The following is a 21,779-nucleotide window of genomic DNA, read 5'->3' on the forward strand; positions in this document are numbered from 1 at the left end:
GAAATATTAAACATTTTATGACTTTGAACTGAGGTTCAACCTGAATGGAATATGCATCTTCCCTTCTTTAATCTCAGGCCCACGTCTGTCTCTCCTCAGTGGAAAGAATGGATTAAAGCTCCACCCCCCCCACACAACCTTGACTAGTGTCCAGACATCTGTCCACCTGACTGAGCGTCTCTCTCTCCTCTTCCTTGTCTTTCAGAACAATCAGGACAATCAGACAACTCCAACCAGCAAGGAGACACAGACGTCAAGCCGCCGGCCAACGGTGAGTTCACGACTCATAAACATGTTTTACATACGTGTGCCTACATGCAGTCACATCTACACACGTGTGCGTACAGTGTATACACCCCCCCCCCCCCCCTCCCCACCCCCCTACACACAGGCCTCTCTGTGTGTGCGAGTGTGTCCCAGCAGAGTTGGGTCTAAGTTTATTATGGTAAGGAGAGCTGATGGTACTGTAGCGCCGGGGCCGAGCTGGGATTGTGGCGGGCCACTCATAAATCACACTGACGTTATTGGAAGATGGGAACCACATGGCCGCTGCCGAGCCGAGCGCTGACCTCATGAGCCGTCCCCGCTGTGGTTAACCCTAGACGGGGAGGGAGAGAGGGAGAGAGGGAGAGAGGGAGAGAGGGACGGAGAACAGGAGGAAAGTGAGGGATGGAGGTAAAAAAAGAGATTAAGAGATAAAGAGAGAGAGAGAGAGAGAGGGACGGAGAACAGGAGGAAAGTGAGGGATGGAGGTAAAAAAGAGAGATTAAGAGATAAAGAGAGAGAGAGAGAGGGAAGAGAGACGTGATGGAGGTGTGGAGAGAGGGAGGAAGGGTCGCTCTCACATGAAATCACCGTATTTACAAAAAGAGAGACGTTAAGTTGCCGCTCACACAGCGACGCTCTGTCCGGTGGTCAGCGTCACACGTGGTAGAGCGGTCCGAGGCAGAGCGACCACCGTCCAGCGCCGGAGCGACAGACACCACGTGGAGCCTCAGAAGTCGTGAAGTCAACACCCACGTTGTGATAAAACACATTTTTCCCCTTTTGAGGTTTAAGTTACTGCATCAATGGACTCGCAGGAAGTGGCTCATAAATACCAGTTACTGGGCTTTGTTACACACCAACACACAACCGGTGTGTGTGACTGTGTGTGTGTGTGTGTGTGTGTGCACGCCACATACACCGTAACCATGAGGTTTATGATACATGTGCATTAGACATTAAACTGTATAGCTGCCATGTGGATATTATATGGGCCTGATTGTGTGTTGTGAACAAAATGTACATGTACACAGGCCTGTAGCATCTGATGGGAAACACATGGTTCTCGATGGGATGACACCGGCAGCGTGTCAGGCCTTCGCCACACACATGTTTTTCAGCTCCCTGCACATGTGTGTGTGTGTGTGTGTGTGTGTAATTGTATGCATGTTTGGTTTGTGCTGCTCTCTGCTCACACACACACTCTTCTCCTCTCTCTCTCTCTCTCTCTCTCTTTAGGCCACTTGAGTTTCCAGGACTGCTTCGTGACTTCAGGCGTGTGGAACGTAGCCGAGCTGGTCCGCGTGTCGCAGAGTGAGTAACCGCTCTACGTTCTCCTTTCACTTTCCAGAGAACCTCCTAACACACACACACACACACACACACAAGTTCATACCGACCTAATCACACACACACACACACGCACACTGTGACACACCACATGTACCCAACAACGCACAGTTTCATTCCTCTTCCACGTCTTTAGTAGTGACTGATGCTTCTGGGGCTGAAGGTTCTGACACATGGCAGAAGATCCACTGGTGTTCAGCACATATGAGGATGAAGTTACTCCATAAAAACACAGAGGCATTGTTCCAGTTTGACTCTGAAGCCCCGAGCAGCAGCAGCCTGGTGTCAGGAAGCTGCAGCTAATAGAGACCAGGACCGAAGACGGCTCCTGATGAGAGTTTAGAGAATAAAACTTCTGTCCACTGAGAAAAGTTCTTTTTATTTAGAATCCCTGCTGAGCTAAGAATCGTCTTAACAATAAGAAATGACACAACACCAGCTTCATCTTAAGTTGTGAACAGTTTGTCGCTTCCAAGCTGCAAGTGTTCTGATATTCTTCTCTGTATTTGTGTGTGTCTGTGATGTGTGTGTGTGTGTCTGTGTGTGTGTGTGCGTCTCAGCCCCGGTGGCGACAGCGTCAGGCCCAAACTTCTCCCTGGCCGACCTGGACAGCCCTGGATACTACAACATCAACCAGGTGACCCTGGGCCGGCGCTCCATCACCTCCACCCCCTCCACCAGGTACACACACACAAACACACACAGACACACACTCATCCATAAATATTAACACCCCAGATTGTAGTTTTTCTGAACTAATATTCTCCATGTCTTGATCCTCTAACCTCCTTCCTGCTGAACTTGCTCTGCTCTTTCCCTTCTTCTTCCTCCTCCGTCACTAATCCGTCTCCTTCCCTCTCACTTTCCCACCGAACTGTCTGTCACACTGTCTGTGTCCTTTGTCTCTCTCTCTTCCCCCCCCCACCCGCCCCGCTCTCCCTCCGTCGTCCAATCCCGCTCATCTTACGCTGCAGGACTGAAATGGAGCTTTATGCAAGTCTCCCACGGAGGTAGTTACACTCATTACCCAATGTCTCCCTTGATACTAATGTAACACAGACCCCTGCATCACACATCGCACAAAAGCCACACACGCATGCTGTCACACAGATATGCACACAAGCGCACACACACACATATATAAACATTCAGGATCGCTGTACATTCACAACCCCCCCCTCCTCCCCTTGTATTTTATTGGTGGCAGATGTGTGAGTCTATAAGAATCTGCAAACACACACACACACAGGAATGTATTCCAGCATCACAGTGCACGCTCTCCTCAGCTCGGTTTCCAGCACAGTGTCACTTCAGGCCTGTATGGATACGGTGTGTTGAATGAAATCTGGCCTTGTGTGTGTCTGACTGTCTCCAGTTGTGTTGCTTTGTCCGCCTCTGGACTGAAACCTAAAACATCACAACGCTGCATGGAAATCTTTACATCTTGAGTTCTTTACATTCTGAGTTCTTTACATTCTGAGTTCTTTACATTTTGAGTTCTTTACATTTTGAGTTCTTTACATTCTGAGTTCTTTACATTTTGAGTTCTTTCTACACGCAGGGGAAAAACCACTTTGCCCTCATGTGCCATAGAAATGCACTGAGGGCGTTTAACAGAGTCTGAACATCAGTGTTAGCTTCAGTGAGAACAGTCAGGTAGCTTGTTGTGTGTCCGTTTTCTCTCTGAAAGGTTCCTCGGGGTCAGCTACCTCACATGCCTCCCTCACCTCCTCCTTCAAGCGTTAAACAAACATCTCCTCCTTCCCTCTCAGCTCCAACAAGCGCAAGTCCATTGACGACAGTGAGATGGAGAGCCCGGTGGACGATGTCTTCTACTCGGGCCGCTCCCCGGCGGCCGGCAGCAGCTCTCAGTCCAGCGGCTGGCCTAACGACGTGGATGCAGGTAGGTAGTCCCCCCCCCCCCCCCCCCCCCCCTTTGCCGCCACCTCCTCATCACACCCTGCACACACCTCATTCCAGATGTTCTCCAGGAGCTTGGCCCTGGTCCACTTGGGTTCAGACGCAGGGATTAACAAACTGGTTCTGAGGGTGAAGCTCTGATGAGGCTGCAGCAGAAGAGACTGTTTCCCTTCAGGCTTGTAAATGAATTTTAAAGCCACTGAAAACTTAACGTTAAAGAACGATTAGATAATTATTTAAATCTTTGTTTGGATACAAACAGGCTTTTAAAAAAATGATGTCAGTCAACTTAAACGACTCGACTAACTAGTTTTCAAGCTGTTGAAATAATAATAAATTCAATTATTCTTTATTAAGTCCATAAATCAGAAGAGAAACGAGGAGTTCCCTGGACAAACAACAGGGGTCAGCGGTTAGTCGGGAGGTGCAAAACGTTCACGGCTCATTTCCGATGATTGACGATGCCCCCCCCCACACCCCCCCTCCCTCACAGTGGCTCCAGAGAGTCACTGACACATGAGAGCTCATTAACTGAGATGTGTCGGCTGCTCTCATCGAGGGAGAAGAGTTAAGGTCACAACAAAAAGTTTGAAAACTCTTGTGAGAAACTAACTGAAGGGTCGACACTGAACTCAACGTCTTCATCGTGACCTCGAGACCTCGACGACCTTTGACCCCGGCTCCAGACAAACTGTACCGGGACATAAACACAGATAATTTCAGTTGTTAAGTTCTGAATTGAAATGGACCAGAAGCCACAGCTCACCTCCTTCCACCACTTCTGCTTTCCAGCCTGACCCTCCCCCTTCATCACATGACCCCCTTCATCATCATCATCTCCTTCCTCCATTCACAACTTGATAAGACCCCCCCCACACACACACACACACACACACACACACATACACACACACATCCAAATCCCATGGAAATCACCAGTTGCCCCCAGTGGTTTGTCCATTCAGATATTAAAGTTAAATCTATTTGCAAAAACAACCTCCACCATCGTTGAGAAGAATTTATTTGACTTTGATTTTGTCCCGTCCATTAATATGGAGGAGGTGGGATTTACAACCTGTAGTGCAGCTGTCATGGCGTCCATCTTTATAAACGTACAGTGTAAGATAAGCTCAACCAACTAGCTTTAGCAGTTACGCATATTTTAATTTCTCACCTGAGATCGACAAAGCCACGCCCCTACCCTTCCTCTGATTGGCTGACCTTGATACTCTACCCAAACCAATCGTCACTCTCATTGCTCTGACCTCCGCCAATCAGAGGCAGGTTTTGATTTTGAGGGAAACGTTTAAAAACAAGAAGTTAATTACTGAGCGTCAGAGGAGCCGGTCTCCACTTTGTGCTAAGCTAAGCTAACCAGCTGTTTCCTCAGGTTGCACTTTTAGAATAATATAATATATATATGAACTTAATATTCAGCCAGACGTTAATGCTCTTATGTAAAAGGGTTGAATAACCTTTAGTGGCCTTTAGTATTAGTCTCACCAGCCACATCCCTCTGAGTTCTCTCAGCAGAACCTGTGGAACCAGTAACTTCTCAGCTTCATTCACCCTTCAGCCTAAATCCCAGTCTGACCTTCACCACGTCCTCACAGGAGACGTCCTGTGTGTGTCTCCCGGGTTCAGGACTTGACCTCAGGGATTCAAATAAATAAAGTCTCATGCATTCATCAAATTTCCAGCTCCCACTCACATGCTGCCATTTTAACACAGTAATGATGTAACTATTTAATAGACACTTGCTGCACTCCATAACATTTAAATCCCCCATTGCCCATTATCTAACCACCTCTCTCTCTCTCTCTCTCCCTCTCTCTCTCTCTCTCTCTCTCTCCCTCCGTTGTTAACTCTTCCCTTCTCCCCTGTTTGGCCTTTCAGTGCAGCACCATTTGGCCAGTGTGCAGGAGAGGAAGATTAAGCATGAGAACGATGGAGTGCAGTTTCCTTACCATGGTTAGAACATTAAAACATTTTACTGTGTGTACATGTCAACGTGCTCCGCTCACACCGTCCTCCACTTGTGTGTGTGTGTGTCTCTCTCTCTCTCTCTGTCTGTCAATGTATTCAAGTCTGTTTTCACTTTCTGTGAGCTGTTTACCTCTCCTCTTCCTTCCTCCTCTCCTCCTCTCTCCCTCTCCTCCTCTCCTCCTCTCCTCCTCTCCTCCTCTCTCTCTATGCTGCTGCTGGGTGGGGTTGTGTTTCTACCAGATGTCTGCTGTTGTCCATTGTGGGTTCACCAAAGCCTTTTGGTTGCCCGGTAGCTCCATAACATCCTCCGCCCGTCTGCCTCAGAGACGCTGTTGTAAATCTGTTCTGAGATCAGACATGTTGCAGAATGAAAACCTCCCTGGTGCGTTCAGAACATCCGCAACACTGCTGCACACTGTCTGACTCACAACACACTGCATTTTAATTGTGTGATTATGTGCATTATCATATCCCAGAAAACACATTGTTGTGTTGTGAGTTTTCTGAGACGTAGTGAGTTTGTGGGCTAAGTGCTCCGGGTGTTGTGATGTTGTTGTCGAGCGTTGATGCACACAGAGGGGGGGGGACGAGGAGTTTGTGTAGCCGGATGTCGAGACGGAGCCGAGACGTCCCACCTGCCGCACACCTGACTCCACAATATAACACACAACTCAAGGCACTCAGGTGTGTCGTGAACGCACACGGCACCGTCTGTCTGCGAGACATGCTTACTCACTAACACGCACAACTGGCAGGCACACGCACACACACATGCAAAACTATACTGAAACGCACTCTGATTTACATTCTCACACACACACACACACACACACACACACACACACACACACACACACACACACACACACACACACACACACACGTGCACTCACTCCCCAATCTGGAGTGGAGCAGCGTTCCGGTCCAGATGGCGCCTCCATGTGTCTACAGTGAAGGGAGCTACTGGGTTACAGCAGACATCTGTTCTGGTGATGGTGGTGATGGTGTTGGGAGTGAGGGATGAGGAGAGGAGGAGAGGAGACGGGTGGAGGGAGGCGGAGGGGGGAGGAGGGGGGAGGAGGGAAGGGGAGGGCCTCTGCCTCAGCCCCCTGCTCCGGAGGTGATTCTCTACCTGAGTGAAAAGCTCTGAGGCTTAACAGGTGATCATGTGATTCATCATTAAGTCTGAGTCTCTCTCCTCCTGCTCCTCCTGCTCCTCCTCCTCCTCCTCCTCCTCCTCCTCCTCCTCCTCCTCCTCCTCCTCCTGCTCCTCCTGCTCCTCCTGCTCCTCCTGCTCCTGCTGCTCCTCCTGCTCCTCCTGCTCCTCGGTGGGAAGACCTGCATCAGTAAGGGAGTGGGGGGGGGGCTACTTAGCATTTTGATACTGACGTAGAATCCCTGCTTATTTCCTGGTGGTGTGTGTGTGTGTGTGTGTGTGTGTGTGTGTGTGTGTGTGTGTGTGTGTGTGTGTTAAGATGTCCTCACGTTGCTCAGTTAATGACGGACACAACTTTGATAATGTTCATTGTTTCTTACCTGATTGACAAGTGTGTGTTTCTCTTTTCATTGTGTGTGTGTCTGTGTGTGTGTCTGTGAGTGTGTGTGTGCACACTAGCGGAGAGAGAGGGGGGTTGTGTGGTCGCCAGCTTGTTAGTGTGGCAAGACTAGAGGGTCATGGGAGCAATTGGCTGCCAGTCTGCTCATACAGTGCCAGGACACAGAAATAATGTAGAACAAGCAAGTGTGTGTGTGTGTATGTGTGTGTGTGTGTGTGTGCAGACTCACTCACACACACACACACACACACACACACACCCCACACACACCACACCCCCACACACACAGATTAAGCGAGAGATCAGAGTAACTTCTGTTTCTTTATCAGACAAAGCTTTCATTGGGCATCTGGGCCTCGTTAGCTGATCGTCACCAGCAGATATTTCAGCGAGATACGAACTAATTAGTGAAAAATCACAGAGACTAAAAACAAAATGTATAATTTAAGGCTGTTCTAAGCTGTTTGTGATTGAAGTTGGGATGTGCTGGTTCCCAGTCGTCCCACAACGGAGCTGGAGACATGAATCCAAATGTTTGAAATCGTGGATGTTGCTCTGACTCCATCTGCAGCTCATGAGCCACAAATTATTAAATGTCACAAAATATACTAAAATACTACAAGAATAATTCAACTTAATGTTAATAAACCACATTTCAGACCCAATACTTCATTATATATAGAGTCATGTGTTTAACATCCACACTTATATATTAATACAACATATTAATTAAGGAATAACCTCAGTTTGCTGTAGTATTAAATGTAATATTATGTTCCACTCCCATAAGCTGGAGGACTCACAACACACAGGAAGTCTGTGGTTGCAATGCTGTGCAATCTGTTATGTGGAGCGGGTTGTCCTCTAACCAGAAGGTCGGTGGTTCGATCCCGGTCTCCCCCATCACGCAGGTGGAAGTGAACTGGGACAAGATACAGAATCGTGAATTGCTCCTGACAGTGTGTTATTGATGCTTTATGAATACACACCATTCATAAAGAACAGAATCCAAGCAGTGTAGACAAAGACAACACAAGGACGCACAACGCGTCTCCTCTTCCTCGGGACATGAAGCCATCATGGATGTGAACGCTGCCATCTTGTGTTCCCGTGTTTTGTGATCATGTGAAAGTCAAACTCCGGAGAAAGTCCCGACCCCACGTGAGCAGATATTCCCCAGAGTTCATGTCATTTTGAATCGAGTTATGAAACTCGACTTTAACGAATGCAGGGTGATCTGAGCCCCAGGATTCTCCCGGTGATGACACAGAGCTCCTCCACAGAAGAGGAAGCTGCTCATGATGAACGAGCGACTCTGGAAGTGAGCTATCGGCTCCAGATGGAGGACGAGTCCACGCTGCTGACTGGAGAAAACGCTCTTATACTTTTTATCATCCTGTAACTTTTTATGAAGGCTTTTTTGTTTTAGAGCGTTCAGCTGCTCTCCACTCCACTTTGTTTTTATTATGATTCTTTACTGGGCGTTTGAGTCTGATCACCAGCGACCTGCAGCTCTGTCACCCACGTTCTCGCCCCGGGGGGGTTTCTCTGCAGCAAATATAATAAAAACATAAAAAGTATATTTCAACTTGCTTTTTGTTTTCTCTTGATCTCTGAGAGAAAGTCAGAAAATCACTGCAACCAGAACCTCATGTATTAGCTCTAATATGAGTTTCTCTCTCTTCCTAATTGGCCTCCTTGGTTTGCTCTAGATTTATTATTTATTTACCCATAATCCCCTCAGTGAATAGCGTCCTCTCGTCCTGTTCAGTGTCTCAGCTCCGCCCACCTGCAGTCACGTGATCCGAGCATACGTGCCGACGCCCACCTCATTCTATACTCGTCGGTGCCCACACAGACACAGCTGCGCCCATGCTGCCTCTGAGCATTGTGGGTAAATAGTGATAAAACATTTCCCAGTGTAGCATTAAAGAGAAAGCTTTTCAGAAATCTGCTCCGTTAGACTTTATACGCTCAGCTCATAAAATCTATTTCCACGTCTCTCTGGGCCGTGGCGAAATTACCCACGTCTTTATTTGAGTGTGTTTGTTTTATTTGTGTGAATATTGTGTTGTTTGGTTGTTTATGGGACTTTCTCCTGCCAACGTTGTTTATCACTTTATTCTTTCATCCGAATCCGAAGCGAACTTGAGCTCGGTTTGTTCCAGAGAGGAAGTAACGAGGTCTGCTCATGTTCCTTTCTACATCGTCCTCTGGTTTATGGATTCTTCTTTCCACACTTTTAATTTCTGCTCATATTCCACGTTACGAATTCACCGTTTGGTGCAGCTCCTCAAAACCTGGAAGTCAGAAGTTGGATCACGAGACATTGAACTAAGTTCCCTCAGAGCCGGCCGCACGAGGACTCGAACCTCTGTCATCTGCAGCTCTCTCTCTTCTGGTCGTGTTTCTGGTCGCTGGTGAGCCGGGCCTGTAGTTAGCGTGCCCGTCTTCACCAAACCGAGGGACGCGTCCTGCCGTCCTCCGGCCTCGGTGGACATTTATAGACGGAGGGGGGACACTTTAATATGTTTGTGTGTGTGTGCCGTCACCACTCCTCCTCCTCTCCTGCCTCACTCCCTCCATCTCTCTGCCGCTCTCCCATCCTGTCGTCACTGGCGGTTTGCCCGGTGCTCGCCGCTCGGCCTGAACAGCTTGTGACTGAGTGTGTGTGTCTGTGTGTGTGTGTGTGTGTGTGTGTGTGTGTGTGTGTGTGTGTGTGTTCTTTTATGAAATACTATATGCCTTAAGGCAGTAACATAAAATACCTGACAGCTACACAGAAGGGCTCTACATCAGAGGAGTCATTGATGTGCAGTGTGTGTGTTTGGTTCCTCTGTGGTGACGTGCAGGATTTGATTTGCTCTACAGACGAGCGCTGTGATTGGTCGGTCGGTTGCTGTCTGTCGCTCTGTGGAGCTGCACCAGGCTCCGGTGGTTCTGGGATCAGTTTGAATTGTTCTTCAGTGGTTTTGTTCTGTGGGTTAAAGACGTCACATCTCCCAGCTCTCCTCCCCCCCCGACCCCCCGACCCCTTCCACCTGTCTCCCCCCCCCCCCCCCCTCACTCTGAGCCCCCCCTCCTTCAAAACATGGCCTCTCACCGGACCCCCCACCCCCCCGTCTGGGGCCCGCTCCCTGAAGGAGAACGTAGAGACAGACAGTGTGAGGACCCATCTGTATGTTAAACCAATCAAACCAATCAATGAATGAATCAATCGATGGATCCATTGACTTCACTCGATCATAAACCATTTTGATTCGTCCAGTTTAAAGAGTTTCTTTGATAAGTTTTCAGAGTTCAGTGGAAGAAAGCACCGCAGCCATGTTTGATTAAACCCTGGTCTCTGTTCTGCCACTCTGTTGATCCTCTTCATCAGGACTGTCAGCGCCTGGTTCTCTTAAGAAGCCGGGGAAATTCGATTTCAGCGCCCTGTCCTCCCAGACGAGGCCCCCCCGCATGGCGTTCTCCCACCACCCACTGCCAATGCTGGCGGGAGTGAGACCAGGTGAGACCAACCCAGCTCCAGAACCCCCCCCCCCCCCATCCCCCCAACCCCGATCGCCCCCTCCACCCTCTCCTCTCCCCCGACCTCCCCTCACTTCTACACGGCCCCACCCCTCCCCCCTCCCCCCCGTGGTTCAGACGTGGGAGCGTGGTCGGGGAGTGCGAGCCGGCAGGTAGACGTGTAGTGTGCGCTGACCTCTGACCTCTGAGGTGGAGCTGGGGTCTGGGTGGTGTCGATGTTTCTGAGCCTGTTGTTGGAGGCTACTGGTCACAGTGGTTTCTACAGTGGGACAATGGATCAGGTGGTACGCTTCCTCTTACTGTGGCATTTTGATTTGTATGAAAACTGTTTTTAAAACCAAGTGTTGTTTACTCTTTGAATCAAGTGTTTGTTTCAGGAAAAAGAGTTTTCTGATCCCACATCAGCAAGATTCAAAGATCTTCATTTAATTCTTATGCACAATGAAAAGTAGGAGGCTTCTCTTTACAGTCAATATCTATATCTATATAGATATTGAGTGTAAAGTGTAAAAATATGGAATAATAGAAGCATGGAAAGAGAAACAGTTAAAAACAGTAACAACAATAACAGCAGCAAGAAAACTTGACATGAACATAAACTAACATTAACATTAATAAGAATATACAGATACTAGAATGAGGCGTAAAATAATGTTTATGGTAGTTGCAGTTCCTGAGGTGTGTGTGTGTGTGTGTGTGTGTGTGTGTGTGTGTGTGTGTGTGTGTGTGTGTGTGTGTGTGTGTGTGTGTGTGTGTGTGTGTGTCTGTGTGTGTGTGTGTGTGTGTGTTTGTGTGTGTATTACGTCTGATTTGTAAATGATCTCAAAATAATAAGCCTTCGATATAATAAAATAAAATAGATTCATTCATAGTTCTTGAAGAGTTAATAACTCCCCCCCCCCCCCCCCCCCCCACGCCCCTGGTTTACTGTGTGGACATTAAGACTGAAGTCAACACATGACATGATGACACATTCTGACTTCCAGTACTCAGAATGGTGGAAGCTACAAAACTCACTGATCCCACATTTCCCACAATGCATCTCTTTCATTAGTCCCTTCCAACACTTTTCCACAGACTTCAAAGCCAAACTCAAACTGAGAGGTGAAGAGCTTCATCTTCAAAGTGAATCATGTTTCATATTATGTCCAGACATATAAATATCTATTAAAATAATAAACAGTATTATTCCAGAAAAACATAGTGAATACATATTTCCTCGGGGGGGGGGGGGGGGGGGGGGGTTAATGGCCTCAGAGCATCACTCATCTTTCCCCCCCATCTCCAGGCAGGCTGATCCATCTGTGGGTCTTTTCCATTCCTTTATTTCTTTTACTCCTTCATTCCAACTCTCGTGTTCCGTCTCTTTTTTTGTGGGAACTCAGATTTCCTGTGTCTTCGTGGGTGAACGTGTCTCAGGCTCCAGACCAGCTGATCCTCCACAAGAGGCAGCTCGTGATCACATCAGAAATCAAACTCTTCATTCTATCACCGCGGCGCAGATCGCGAGAGAGATTCCCCCCTTTTCTTTCTCTCTCCTTTTTCTTTTCATCGTGCTCGTTTGTGAACTCACCCGGTGAAGGAGTTCACTGGAGATAATCGGCCCATGTGCTCGGGTTCTGTAGTGAGGCTACATCAAACGCCTGCTCAGCCACCGAGCAGATGTGAAGCCATGAGGTTGACCGCCGTGTCATTAAACCCTCCTCCATGGTTGTTGACAAGACCCTGATCCTGTAGCTGCAGCAAACCTCCACACACACACACACACACACACACACAGACACACACACAGCGTATCCCATCCTCACTGTGGCCTGCAGTAGTGATTTGTACGCCTGTGATTTGTTTCTTTTTACACAAACCCTGAGAGCGTGCTCACCACATCGTCAGCGCTGTTGTTGTTCTGCGTGGAAGACGAGCTCCGAGGGGATTAAGGGTTTGGAGCCGAGGGATGAAGGAGCGTGTTGGCGCTGTGCGCGGCGGGCGACGTGGTTTCGGTGAATTCGTCTCTTCGGTGGTGCAAAATGTGAACTTGACCCAAAAGGCTGAATCACTGAGGGTTCGGGAATACAGATGATTTATTGCAGTTGTGTCACCAATTACATCAAGTTTTGGGATAATCTCCTGACCTTGTCTGGACGGGCTGAGAACACAAATGTCAGAGATAGAGGCTCCAGACTTTCTGCTGAGTTTCTCCCTTGTGAAAACTCTGCAGGAGATTCTCCGGCTCGTTGATGATGTTTCTCCGGACGTTCTGTGGAGTTTACGTCTGAAACCGTGAATCAAGACGTCGGGAATATGTCCTGAGTTCATCTGACAGAATAAAGGGATCACTGAGGAAGAGGAGGGAAGGAAGAGGGTGGAGGAATTCCCTCTGAACCCATCTCCCCCGCCACCACCACCACCACCACCACCCGACCCCATCCCGTCCTCGCCCCACCCCCCCCCCACACCCTTTGGCCTCCACCCAGTCTCTAATGCGATTAGACTATAGGAGCAGGGAGACGCTGCACGGGGGGGGTGCAGGCAGCCTGGCATGGGAGCAAGGTGTCGCTGGGCTCTGAGGCATAGGCCCCTGTTGGATTGGGGGGGGGGGGGGGGGTAATGCAGTAGGGTTGGCACTCTTCGTGAAGTACACACACTCACTTACACAAACGCACAATGTGTGAGATGCGAGCACCAAAGAGTGTTGGCAGCTCAACTCGGGCAGCTGGGGGGCCTCGATGGGACGGGATGGGTGGGGTGGGAGGGGGGGGGGTGGTGGTGAGTGTGTGTGTGTGGGGGGGGGGGGGGGGGGGGTTGTCAAACTGGCACAAGGGGAGAACAGGCTTCTAATACAAATCAAGGACATTTAGTGATGGATACAGGTCGAACAGAGTGGGCTTTGTGTTGGAGGCTCGACCAACTGCTCCTCTCACACATCCAGTCAGGACACAAGCACTCAGACAGCTACACAACTCTGTTCCTCTATACACAACATATATATATATACACACACATAAAGTATTTATATATTATTATATCTCCCTCACATAGTATTACACTATCATTCTCACACACGTTCAAGTGTCAGTTCATGGTCAAAATCACAAATGATACAAAGACGAGAAGTGAAATTAAAAGAAAATTTGTCAGAAATGAAATATTCAAATGTAAAAAAAATAACAAAATAATGTAACTGTTCAAATACTTCAGGTCTGGACAGTTTTATTTAGCTTCCTGTTAGTGGACGAGCTTCTCTTACATGCAGAATGTTTGATTCCTCTGTTTTCATCTCTGGTAAACAAATAAAAAACAAATGTTTTATTCAAAGCTAGTTACTGTCAGAATCCTGACGCACACAAACACACACAAACACACACAAACGAGCAGATGTGTGGCTTTCAGGTCCAATAACAGAAAAACCTTAATTGTGATTGTAGAGAATCAGAAACAGCTTCACTGACGTTATGAACATGAATCACTTCCTCAGACCAGCGAGCAGCTTCAAGACGTTCAATGATCTCTTTCTTTCTTTCCATCTCTTTGGATCTCACCCCTCTCTCTGCTGAATCTGTTCCCTCTCAGGTGTGTGTCTGTGTGTAGGTCTGACTGGTTGTTATATTGTGTAAGTGTGCTCATATGAAGGCAATGTGTGTAAACATCCACCCCCCCCTCCCCTGTGGAGCTGCATAGATTTACTGCCCTGATCATAAAACATTATGAGCAAATGCTCCGTAATAGCTATTAACTCAAAATCTGCTTTGCCACGAAACGACAGCGTTCCTTTCATGTTCCAGATTTGAACTTTATGGTTTCCAGTTGTGATGTTGTTGTTCTTGCCGTCACTCATTAGCGACCCGGTGCATCTCGTCCGTCTGCAGGAAATCAAAGTGTCGTGACTTCCTGTCGCTCTGGGACCGGTTTCCCTTCGTGTGCTGCTCTGACGTCAGGTTCTGTGTTTGCAGGGAGTCCCCGTGCGTCGGCCTCGGCCCTGCACTTCCCCTCTCCCTCCATCATCCAGCAGTCCAGCCCCTACTTCACCCACCCGACCATCCGCTACCACCACCACCCGGGACAGGACCCCCTGAAGGAGTTCGTGCAGTTCGTCTGTGCTGACGGTTCGGGGCAGGCCGCTGGACAGGTAGGCCTCGCGCCGGGGGGGAGGAAGGCTTCTTACTTTTTAAATTTAAGATGAAGAACATATGAAGCTTATAGAAGTGTGTAGCTTGAATAAAACATACTGACAGTGCAACGTATAGAAGAACAGGATGTGTACAGAAGCAAAGAAAGGCCTGATTAAAATACCACTGAATTTATTACAGATTTTGAGATATTCTACTTTTACTGTAATTATGTGAACAGCATTGGTTTAACCCATTAAGACCTAATAAGCCACTTAACACCTGAGGAGACAATATTTACAAGACAAATATTTGGCTTTCTGTTTAAATTGTTGACTTTTTAACTAAACTGATTATTCTGTAAAAACCATTAAAGATGGAAAACTCGCCGGGATCCTCTCTTCCTCTTCCTCCTCTTCCTCCTCTTCTTTCTCTTCCTCCTCTTCTTCCTCTTCCTCCTCTTCCTCCTCTTCCTCTTCTTCTTCCTCTTCGCTCCCGGAGCTGAGAACAAACAAACAAACATCTCCCGGCCTTAAAGGTGTACACACACGCAGAAGTTGCTTCAGGTCTAAATGGGTTAAAGAAACAGGGCCTAGCCAAAACGTGTTGTTCTGTGTACATGCACCTACAATATAAACAAATACACAACAGCAACACAAGTGAACACAGCAGGCGTGTGTTAAAGCAGCTGGTCGAACAAACCTGTGTATTGTCTTGTCTGTGTCATTTTGCTGTTTCAGTCCCTGATGTTTCCCTTCTTCTCCCCCCCCCCCCCCCCCCCCCAACACACATTTTTTGTTTTGAACTGTTCCTTCTGCTCCACCCGTTCCCCCCCCCGACGTTACAACCATAAGCACGAGAGTGAATCCGTCACGGTCCACGCATCCCCCCCCGCCCTGTGTTGTGTCATCGTGTGTCCTCATCTTCTAGCTGGTTTGAGTTTGGAGTTGTGTTGTTTTGGTGCTGCTGTCGTTGGTTGGTTGTGTTGTGTTTGTGTAGACGAGTTGTTCTCCCATTGGTTTTTGATTTCTTGCCATTACTCCGGACGAACCCCCCCGTCAAAATGATTTGCTCACTCCCCTCCTCCTCCACTCCTCCTCCACCCACCACGGACCTCCCTCGTGGAGCCGCTCACCTTCAGCTCCCACTCCTATCAGTGCCTGTGGTGATTATTATTTTTCACACCTCCATAAAAAAGATGCCGTCCACATGTATCATTCCTTTGGTTGTTGTTTCCCACCACCTCCTCTCCCACCATCCCCCCCCCCTTCCGTCATGGATATATTTTTTGGGACTCGACCTCCCGAGCTGCGTCCTCTTTTTTCATCCCCGTGTCTGCGGCTTGTCGCATGTCGCCCTCCTGACCCTATTTGTATTGTCTGCAGCCAAACGGGAGCGGCCAGAGCAAAATGCCGGGCTCCTTCTTGCTGCCTCCACCTCCCCCAGTGGCCCGCCCAGTGCCCCTCCCCATGCCCGACTCTAAACCCAACAGCACGCCCCCTGACGGCGGACTCCACTCGCCCGCATCTCCGTGTAAGTGACCCTCAGTGTCAAAACTAAACCAGCAGCAAAACAAAAATCTGAAACATCCCAAAGAGAAAAGACCCCCGCCGTTGTTCCTCCTCCGACTTCGTGCCATCACTGTTCCTGTGTGTCCAACATCCACCCCCCCACCCCCCCCCCCCACCCCCCCCCCCCACCTCCCGTAACCCTGGGACGGCCAGAGGAGCCAGAGCAAACAGAGTAAACAGTGGAGCTCAGTAGAGTAGACGTTCTGTGATGTGGTGCTCCTCAGGGTTCTGTATCAGGCCCCATGGCTCTTTGGTCTGGAGTGGAAGGTGCACCCCCGCCCCAGCTCTCCTCCTCGACTTATCAGCAAACCCTCCGGAAAAAACCTGAGAAGACTTTGATTATTAATTTATTCTGTCACGTGAAGAGGCACCAATTTAGGGCAGTTGATTTACATGGACTCATAAACATTCGAGTATAAACTGGGACATTGATTGAGCTTGGTGGGATTTGTTTAGTCTGATGTTTGTCGAGCAGTCCAGGGTTGTGTGTGTTTAATGTGAAGGAGTGATAGCCGTCTCACCACACATCTGTCTTCCTCACCTGTGAAGGGGGGGGGCACTGGATGGAGCACTTTTCTGTTTCTTAGCTTTCGTCCAAATTTAGTGTTTTTGTTTTACCCCCCCAGTCGGCGTCTCAGAGTCTTCTATGTCTTATGTATGTTCTCCTCAGAAACACATAAATATAAATATATATATACAGTGTACTGGTCGTCCACACTCATGAATGTCCCAGTTCTCTCGCTCTGTGTCTGTCCTCTTCTTGTCCTCTCTCCCTCTCTGCATCCTGAATCCCTCAGACTCCAGCTCTGGAGTCCGGAGGGTGTCTTCCTCAAACTGCCCTAAATTTGTCAGAGACTTTGATGCCAGTGGGTTTTAAATGTCCCCGACTGAAACTCCATGTCATGTGCTCAAGCTCCTCCAACTGAGTTGATCAACGGTGCTGAATCGCTCAGGGAGAACTTTGTTTGCTTCCTAGATTTGGCAAACTTCACTGTGGAGTTGTGATGACCTAAAATCCATATTTACGTATCAGTCATCTTTAACGAGTGGGTTAACTGGATAAATGTTAAAACTGTAGTTCCACATTTTGGGGAAATACACTTGTTTACTTTCTTCCCCAAAGTTTGATGAGAAGATTGACACCACATCCAGCATCTGATTAGCTTAGCTTAGCATAAAAACAGTATTCAGGGGGAGGAGCTAAACCTGCGAGCAGCATAGTCTTAAATAAAGATGGACGACATGACTGCTCCCTAAAAATGAAGTCAAAGCTTCTTGATCGCCCTCTGGTGGCTGGCTGCTGTAAATGTGATCAACCCTCCATCCTCCATGTTAGTGGATCTGACATGTACCAAACTAAGAAGTCAGTTTTAGGTCTTTCACACTGATGTTTGTTCAAGTGTTTCATAAGTTTGGTTTTAAATAGTTATTTGATGATATAAAAACGAGGCGAAATGTCCTGATTGACAGATGAGACTGACTCCTGATTGGTCGAGAGCGGCTATCAGCTGGACCTTGTTACTGTGGCTCCACCCCCCCACCTCCAATCGCTGATCTGCAGACTCTGGCTCCAAATGTGTAAAACAGTGGTGTTCCTCTTCAAAGATACGTGTTCTCTGACCTCTGTTTTGTCCTCTTGTTGTTTCCGTAGCATACTCCACGTCAGGCGCCTCAGCTCCCAACAGGTTTGTCGGCATCGGATCACGGGACAACAACTTTCTGAACATCCCGCAGCAGACGCAGGTACGAGTCCGGGTCGTTGACCGCTGCTCAATCTCAGGAAACGTATTGACTGTGTGGAAGTTCTCCAAGTTCTCATCCCCCCCCAACCCTGAACCCTGCTGCTGGTTTCCCTCCCCCCCCGCTCCTCCCCCTCGATCCCACAGTGTGTTTCTACATCTGTATTTCACTGGATGTGTGTGGTTCACCATTTGAGCTCGACTGTTTATCTGGGACATATGGAGCCGACCCCTTCAGGCAACAAGGCTTCTCCCTCGCCTCCTTTCCTCGCTCCCTCTCCATGCTGCCTTTCCTTTCCCACTTTCTAACTCCTTTTAACCCCCCCCCCTCCCTCCCTCCTTCTTCTTCCCTCCTCTCCGCCTTTTACTTTCTCCTTCCCTTTCACCGCTCTGCGCCTCGTTCATACGCCTCCTCCATTACCACCAGTACTTTTCTCATTAGTGTCCGACCACACCCGCCTGGAGCCAGCTCAGCTCAGCTCAGCTCCTCGACACATGGAAACCATCTGAAGCTGCTGGGCTGATCCCCTCCCTTGTTTCCCTGCCCTCCGCTCTCTCGCTTCTCCTCCCTTTCCCTTTCCCTCGCTCCTGATGCTCATTAAACTCTTTATTCCCTGCAACCGACCAACGTTTACCCCCGATACTTTATACACAGCTTGCTCAAAAGTACGTGGACAGAATATCTATAGGTGAATGTTAAACACCTGAGGATTCTGGGTAATTTAAGATGATGGGTGAAGGCCTCTCGAATGCTTTCACACCAAACTGGGAGAATCATTTCTTTAATGGACCTGGTTCTTCTCCCACAGGAGAGTTGTCATGTGGAAACAGGAAACACCACATCGTCTGAAATATCATTTCACGCTGCAGCCTTATGATCCCCCCCCCCAGATATCACGTAAAGAAAAGCACATGTACGAAACACTCTACGTACTTTTGGCCGTGCAGCGTTTCTTCGTACGTTTTTCTTATTGAAGTTCAGTTTCTCGGTCGGACTCTGAAGTTCGACTTTTCCAAACACACGACACTAATTGTTCTCACGTGTCAGAATGAGACGCGAGAGATTAACGATCCACTGGAAGAGAAGATGGATCAGAAACAAAGAACATGTCAGAAGAGAGAAGAGGGAGAACTGGGCTGGGCTCCATGTGCCCTCTAGTGGTCAATGTGGGGCAGTGCAGGCAGAGCGGCGGGGAAACGAGATACAGTGGGTACAGAGATGGGGGGGGGGGGGGTTGGACCTTATAGAAGTCTCGTCCCAGCCGTCTCGTCACCCCCAGCAACCAGACATGATGTCATCACCAGTTGATCTTGAATTTGAGAAGGGGTTTGCTTTTGGGGGGGGGGTCACTGTCTGCTGCCAAGGGTTTAGAGGGAGTGTTCAGGGGAGATAGATGGATTGTGTGTGTGTGTGTGTGTGTGTGTGTGTGTACACAGAGGGAGAGTAACCAAGAAGGGAGAAGTTACAATGCCCCTCGGCCTTCTGGGACAGTGCCCGGGGGAGCGGGGGGGGGGGGGGGCTTCATGTGACCTGATCGAGTCAAACAACACAAAAGGCCTCGTCTCCGGAGGCGTCGAGTAGTTTCCAAGGCATCGACTCCTAGAATGTTGGCACACGGGCCGGTGACCCGCCCGTGCCCCCTGCTCACGCTGAGGGGGGGGGGGGGGGGGGGGCCGACGTGAAGGCGGCGACCCGCCTGCCGCCGCTCGGCCATTAGCAGCCGCTCGCTGGTTCAGTCCAGAAACAGGCAGAATGGACGGGGACGGTCCAGACGACTGTTCTGACCCTCACTGTCCTCAAGAGACGTCTGAAGGTCAAAAGGTCAAATTCAAGGAAGGAATGAAAAACCTCACAGAACAAGAGAACTGGACTTTCTCCAGATTCTCTTATGAACAAACTTTTACGTCCTCTTTACTTTTTAATCAAAGAATCTAAGGCTGATAAAGAAAACCTACGTGGATTTTTGTTCATATTTATTTACTTTACTATGATATGCATGTACTTTTTACTACTGATAAGTGTTATACATAGTCATCATTTTACAATACATGTATGTGTGATACATGTATTGATGACTCCTCCATCTAACGGGAGCTCCTGACGCATCTCATTAACTGATTCAACAGTTCCATGTCCGTCCCAGCTTTGCTCTGTCTGTCCCTTTGTCTCTAGTGGTTCAGTTAAAATATGTTTTGTTTTTTCTCCTCCACCATATTCACTGGTTTTGACATTAATGGACATTTTCTGTTTTTCTCTTTCAGTCTTGGTTCCTCTGACAAGATCTGTGCACAAACCAGCAACTAGTATTCTTTCTTTACAATCAGAAAAAGCAAACAGAGAAACAACCCGCAGGATGATTAATTGTCCTCCAACCCCCCCACCGCCCCACCGCCCGCCCCCCCGACCGGCACTGACAGTACGTCTCACCTGATTCTAAATCAAACCACACAGGAGAACGCAGCAGAGGAACTCTGGACTCATTAACCCAGTCAGAGGGAGGACCTGTTCTGAGCACCGATGGAAAGATGGAAAGATGAATGAAAGGACGCGGGGACGCCAGGACGCAGGAAGGAGCGAGGGACACGACAACAAACAGGCGTCTCTCCTGAGGACGAGAAAGAAAAACAACCACCGAACCAGCACAAAGCAGGAGGACGAAGACGTCTTCTTCTGCTTCTTCACGAGGACGTTTCCACTGTCCAACTAAATCAAGACTTTTCCAGATGCAGCATTTTATCCCACAAAGCTCCGCCCACCGTGAATCTACAGGTCAAAGAAAAAAGACGATTAGGTTTCAGACGAGGGCTTAACGAGCTCCTGTCCTCACCCAAAACAAAATCCAATTAACTCTCTCTCTCTCTCTCTCTCTCTCTCTCTCTCTCTGAACGATTGACTCTAGCCCCTGTTTACTACTAACCAGAGAGAGACCATGCCAAAACATTTCTTGATTTAAGGGTTGCACTACAAGAAGCCGAATCAATTAACACTAATCTTAACGATGTGCACTATTTACCCACGAGGCCTGGGAGGTGAACCAGCCTGTCCCGAGCTTCAAAGAGGAAAAGGTAGAAGACGCCTTCACGTGTCCTCGACCCCATCGATCAGTTCGACCAATCACTGGCCTCCGCTCATTCTCACATGTCCCCGCACAACACAACACAACACAACACACACACAACAATCTGTGCCATGACCACAGCATGCATGTACAATTGAAAACGCACACACACACAAACACACACAGTTGCCCAGTCTCACCTTTTAGATCGTAGTATTTAGAGGTGGTGGTGTTGTGTTATCATATTTTCTTCAAATCCCGGTGAACTCTCTCTACCTATTTGATTAGATATCCCCCCAAAAAAGCAACACACACACACACACAGTGCTGAGAATCAGTGTGTGTGTGTCTGCACATCATTACCGACGGACTTTAGACAGCAGCTATGATCCCCCCCCCCCCCCCCCCCCCCTTTGCCCTCTTGTAATGCAGATGAATGACTTTTGTTCTCTTGTGTGTTCTCTTTTTTGAATTTATTCCTTTTTGGATTTGTACTATTTTATAAACTGTTTTATATTTGAATGACAGCACCTTACAGAGAACCACAGAGAGAGGACAGGGAGCTCAGCTCGATGGGATGGGAAGGCGTTTGACATTCTGGGAAATACTGAGAAGTTAGAGAGAAGTTGGTGGAGCAGCCGAAAACACACAAAGTTGTTGCATTTAGTATTTTTTAAAGTTTGCATTTGGTAGTTTATCAAAA

At 48.4% G+C, this 21,779-nt stretch overlaps 1 protein-coding gene across 1 annotated transcript; it reads left to right on the plus strand.

Moving 5' to 3' along the window:
* Window positions 1–205: 205 nt before the first annotated feature.
* Window positions 206–20,415, plus strand: nfixb (nuclear factor I/Xb; the record flags this gene model as incomplete). Its single annotated transcript, XM_053442595.1, is given in 11 exon segments — window positions 206–271; window positions 1,504–1,578; window positions 2,175–2,295; window positions 2,589–2,624; window positions 3,387–3,517; window positions 5,431–5,505; window positions 10,456–10,584; window positions 14,552–14,727; window positions 16,093–16,240; window positions 17,930–18,021; window positions 20,280–20,415. Coding segments are annotated over 11 exon segments (1,064 nt in total), but the record flags the coding sequence as incomplete, so codon positions are not given.
* Window positions 20,416–21,779: the final 1,364 nt, after the last annotated feature.

This window comes from Pleuronectes platessa, chromosome 16 (genome assembly GCF_947347685.1).
Source record: "Pleuronectes platessa chromosome 16, fPlePla1.1, whole genome shotgun sequence".
Lineage (NCBI taxonomy): Eukaryota > Metazoa > Chordata > Actinopteri > Pleuronectiformes > Pleuronectidae > Pleuronectes > Pleuronectes platessa.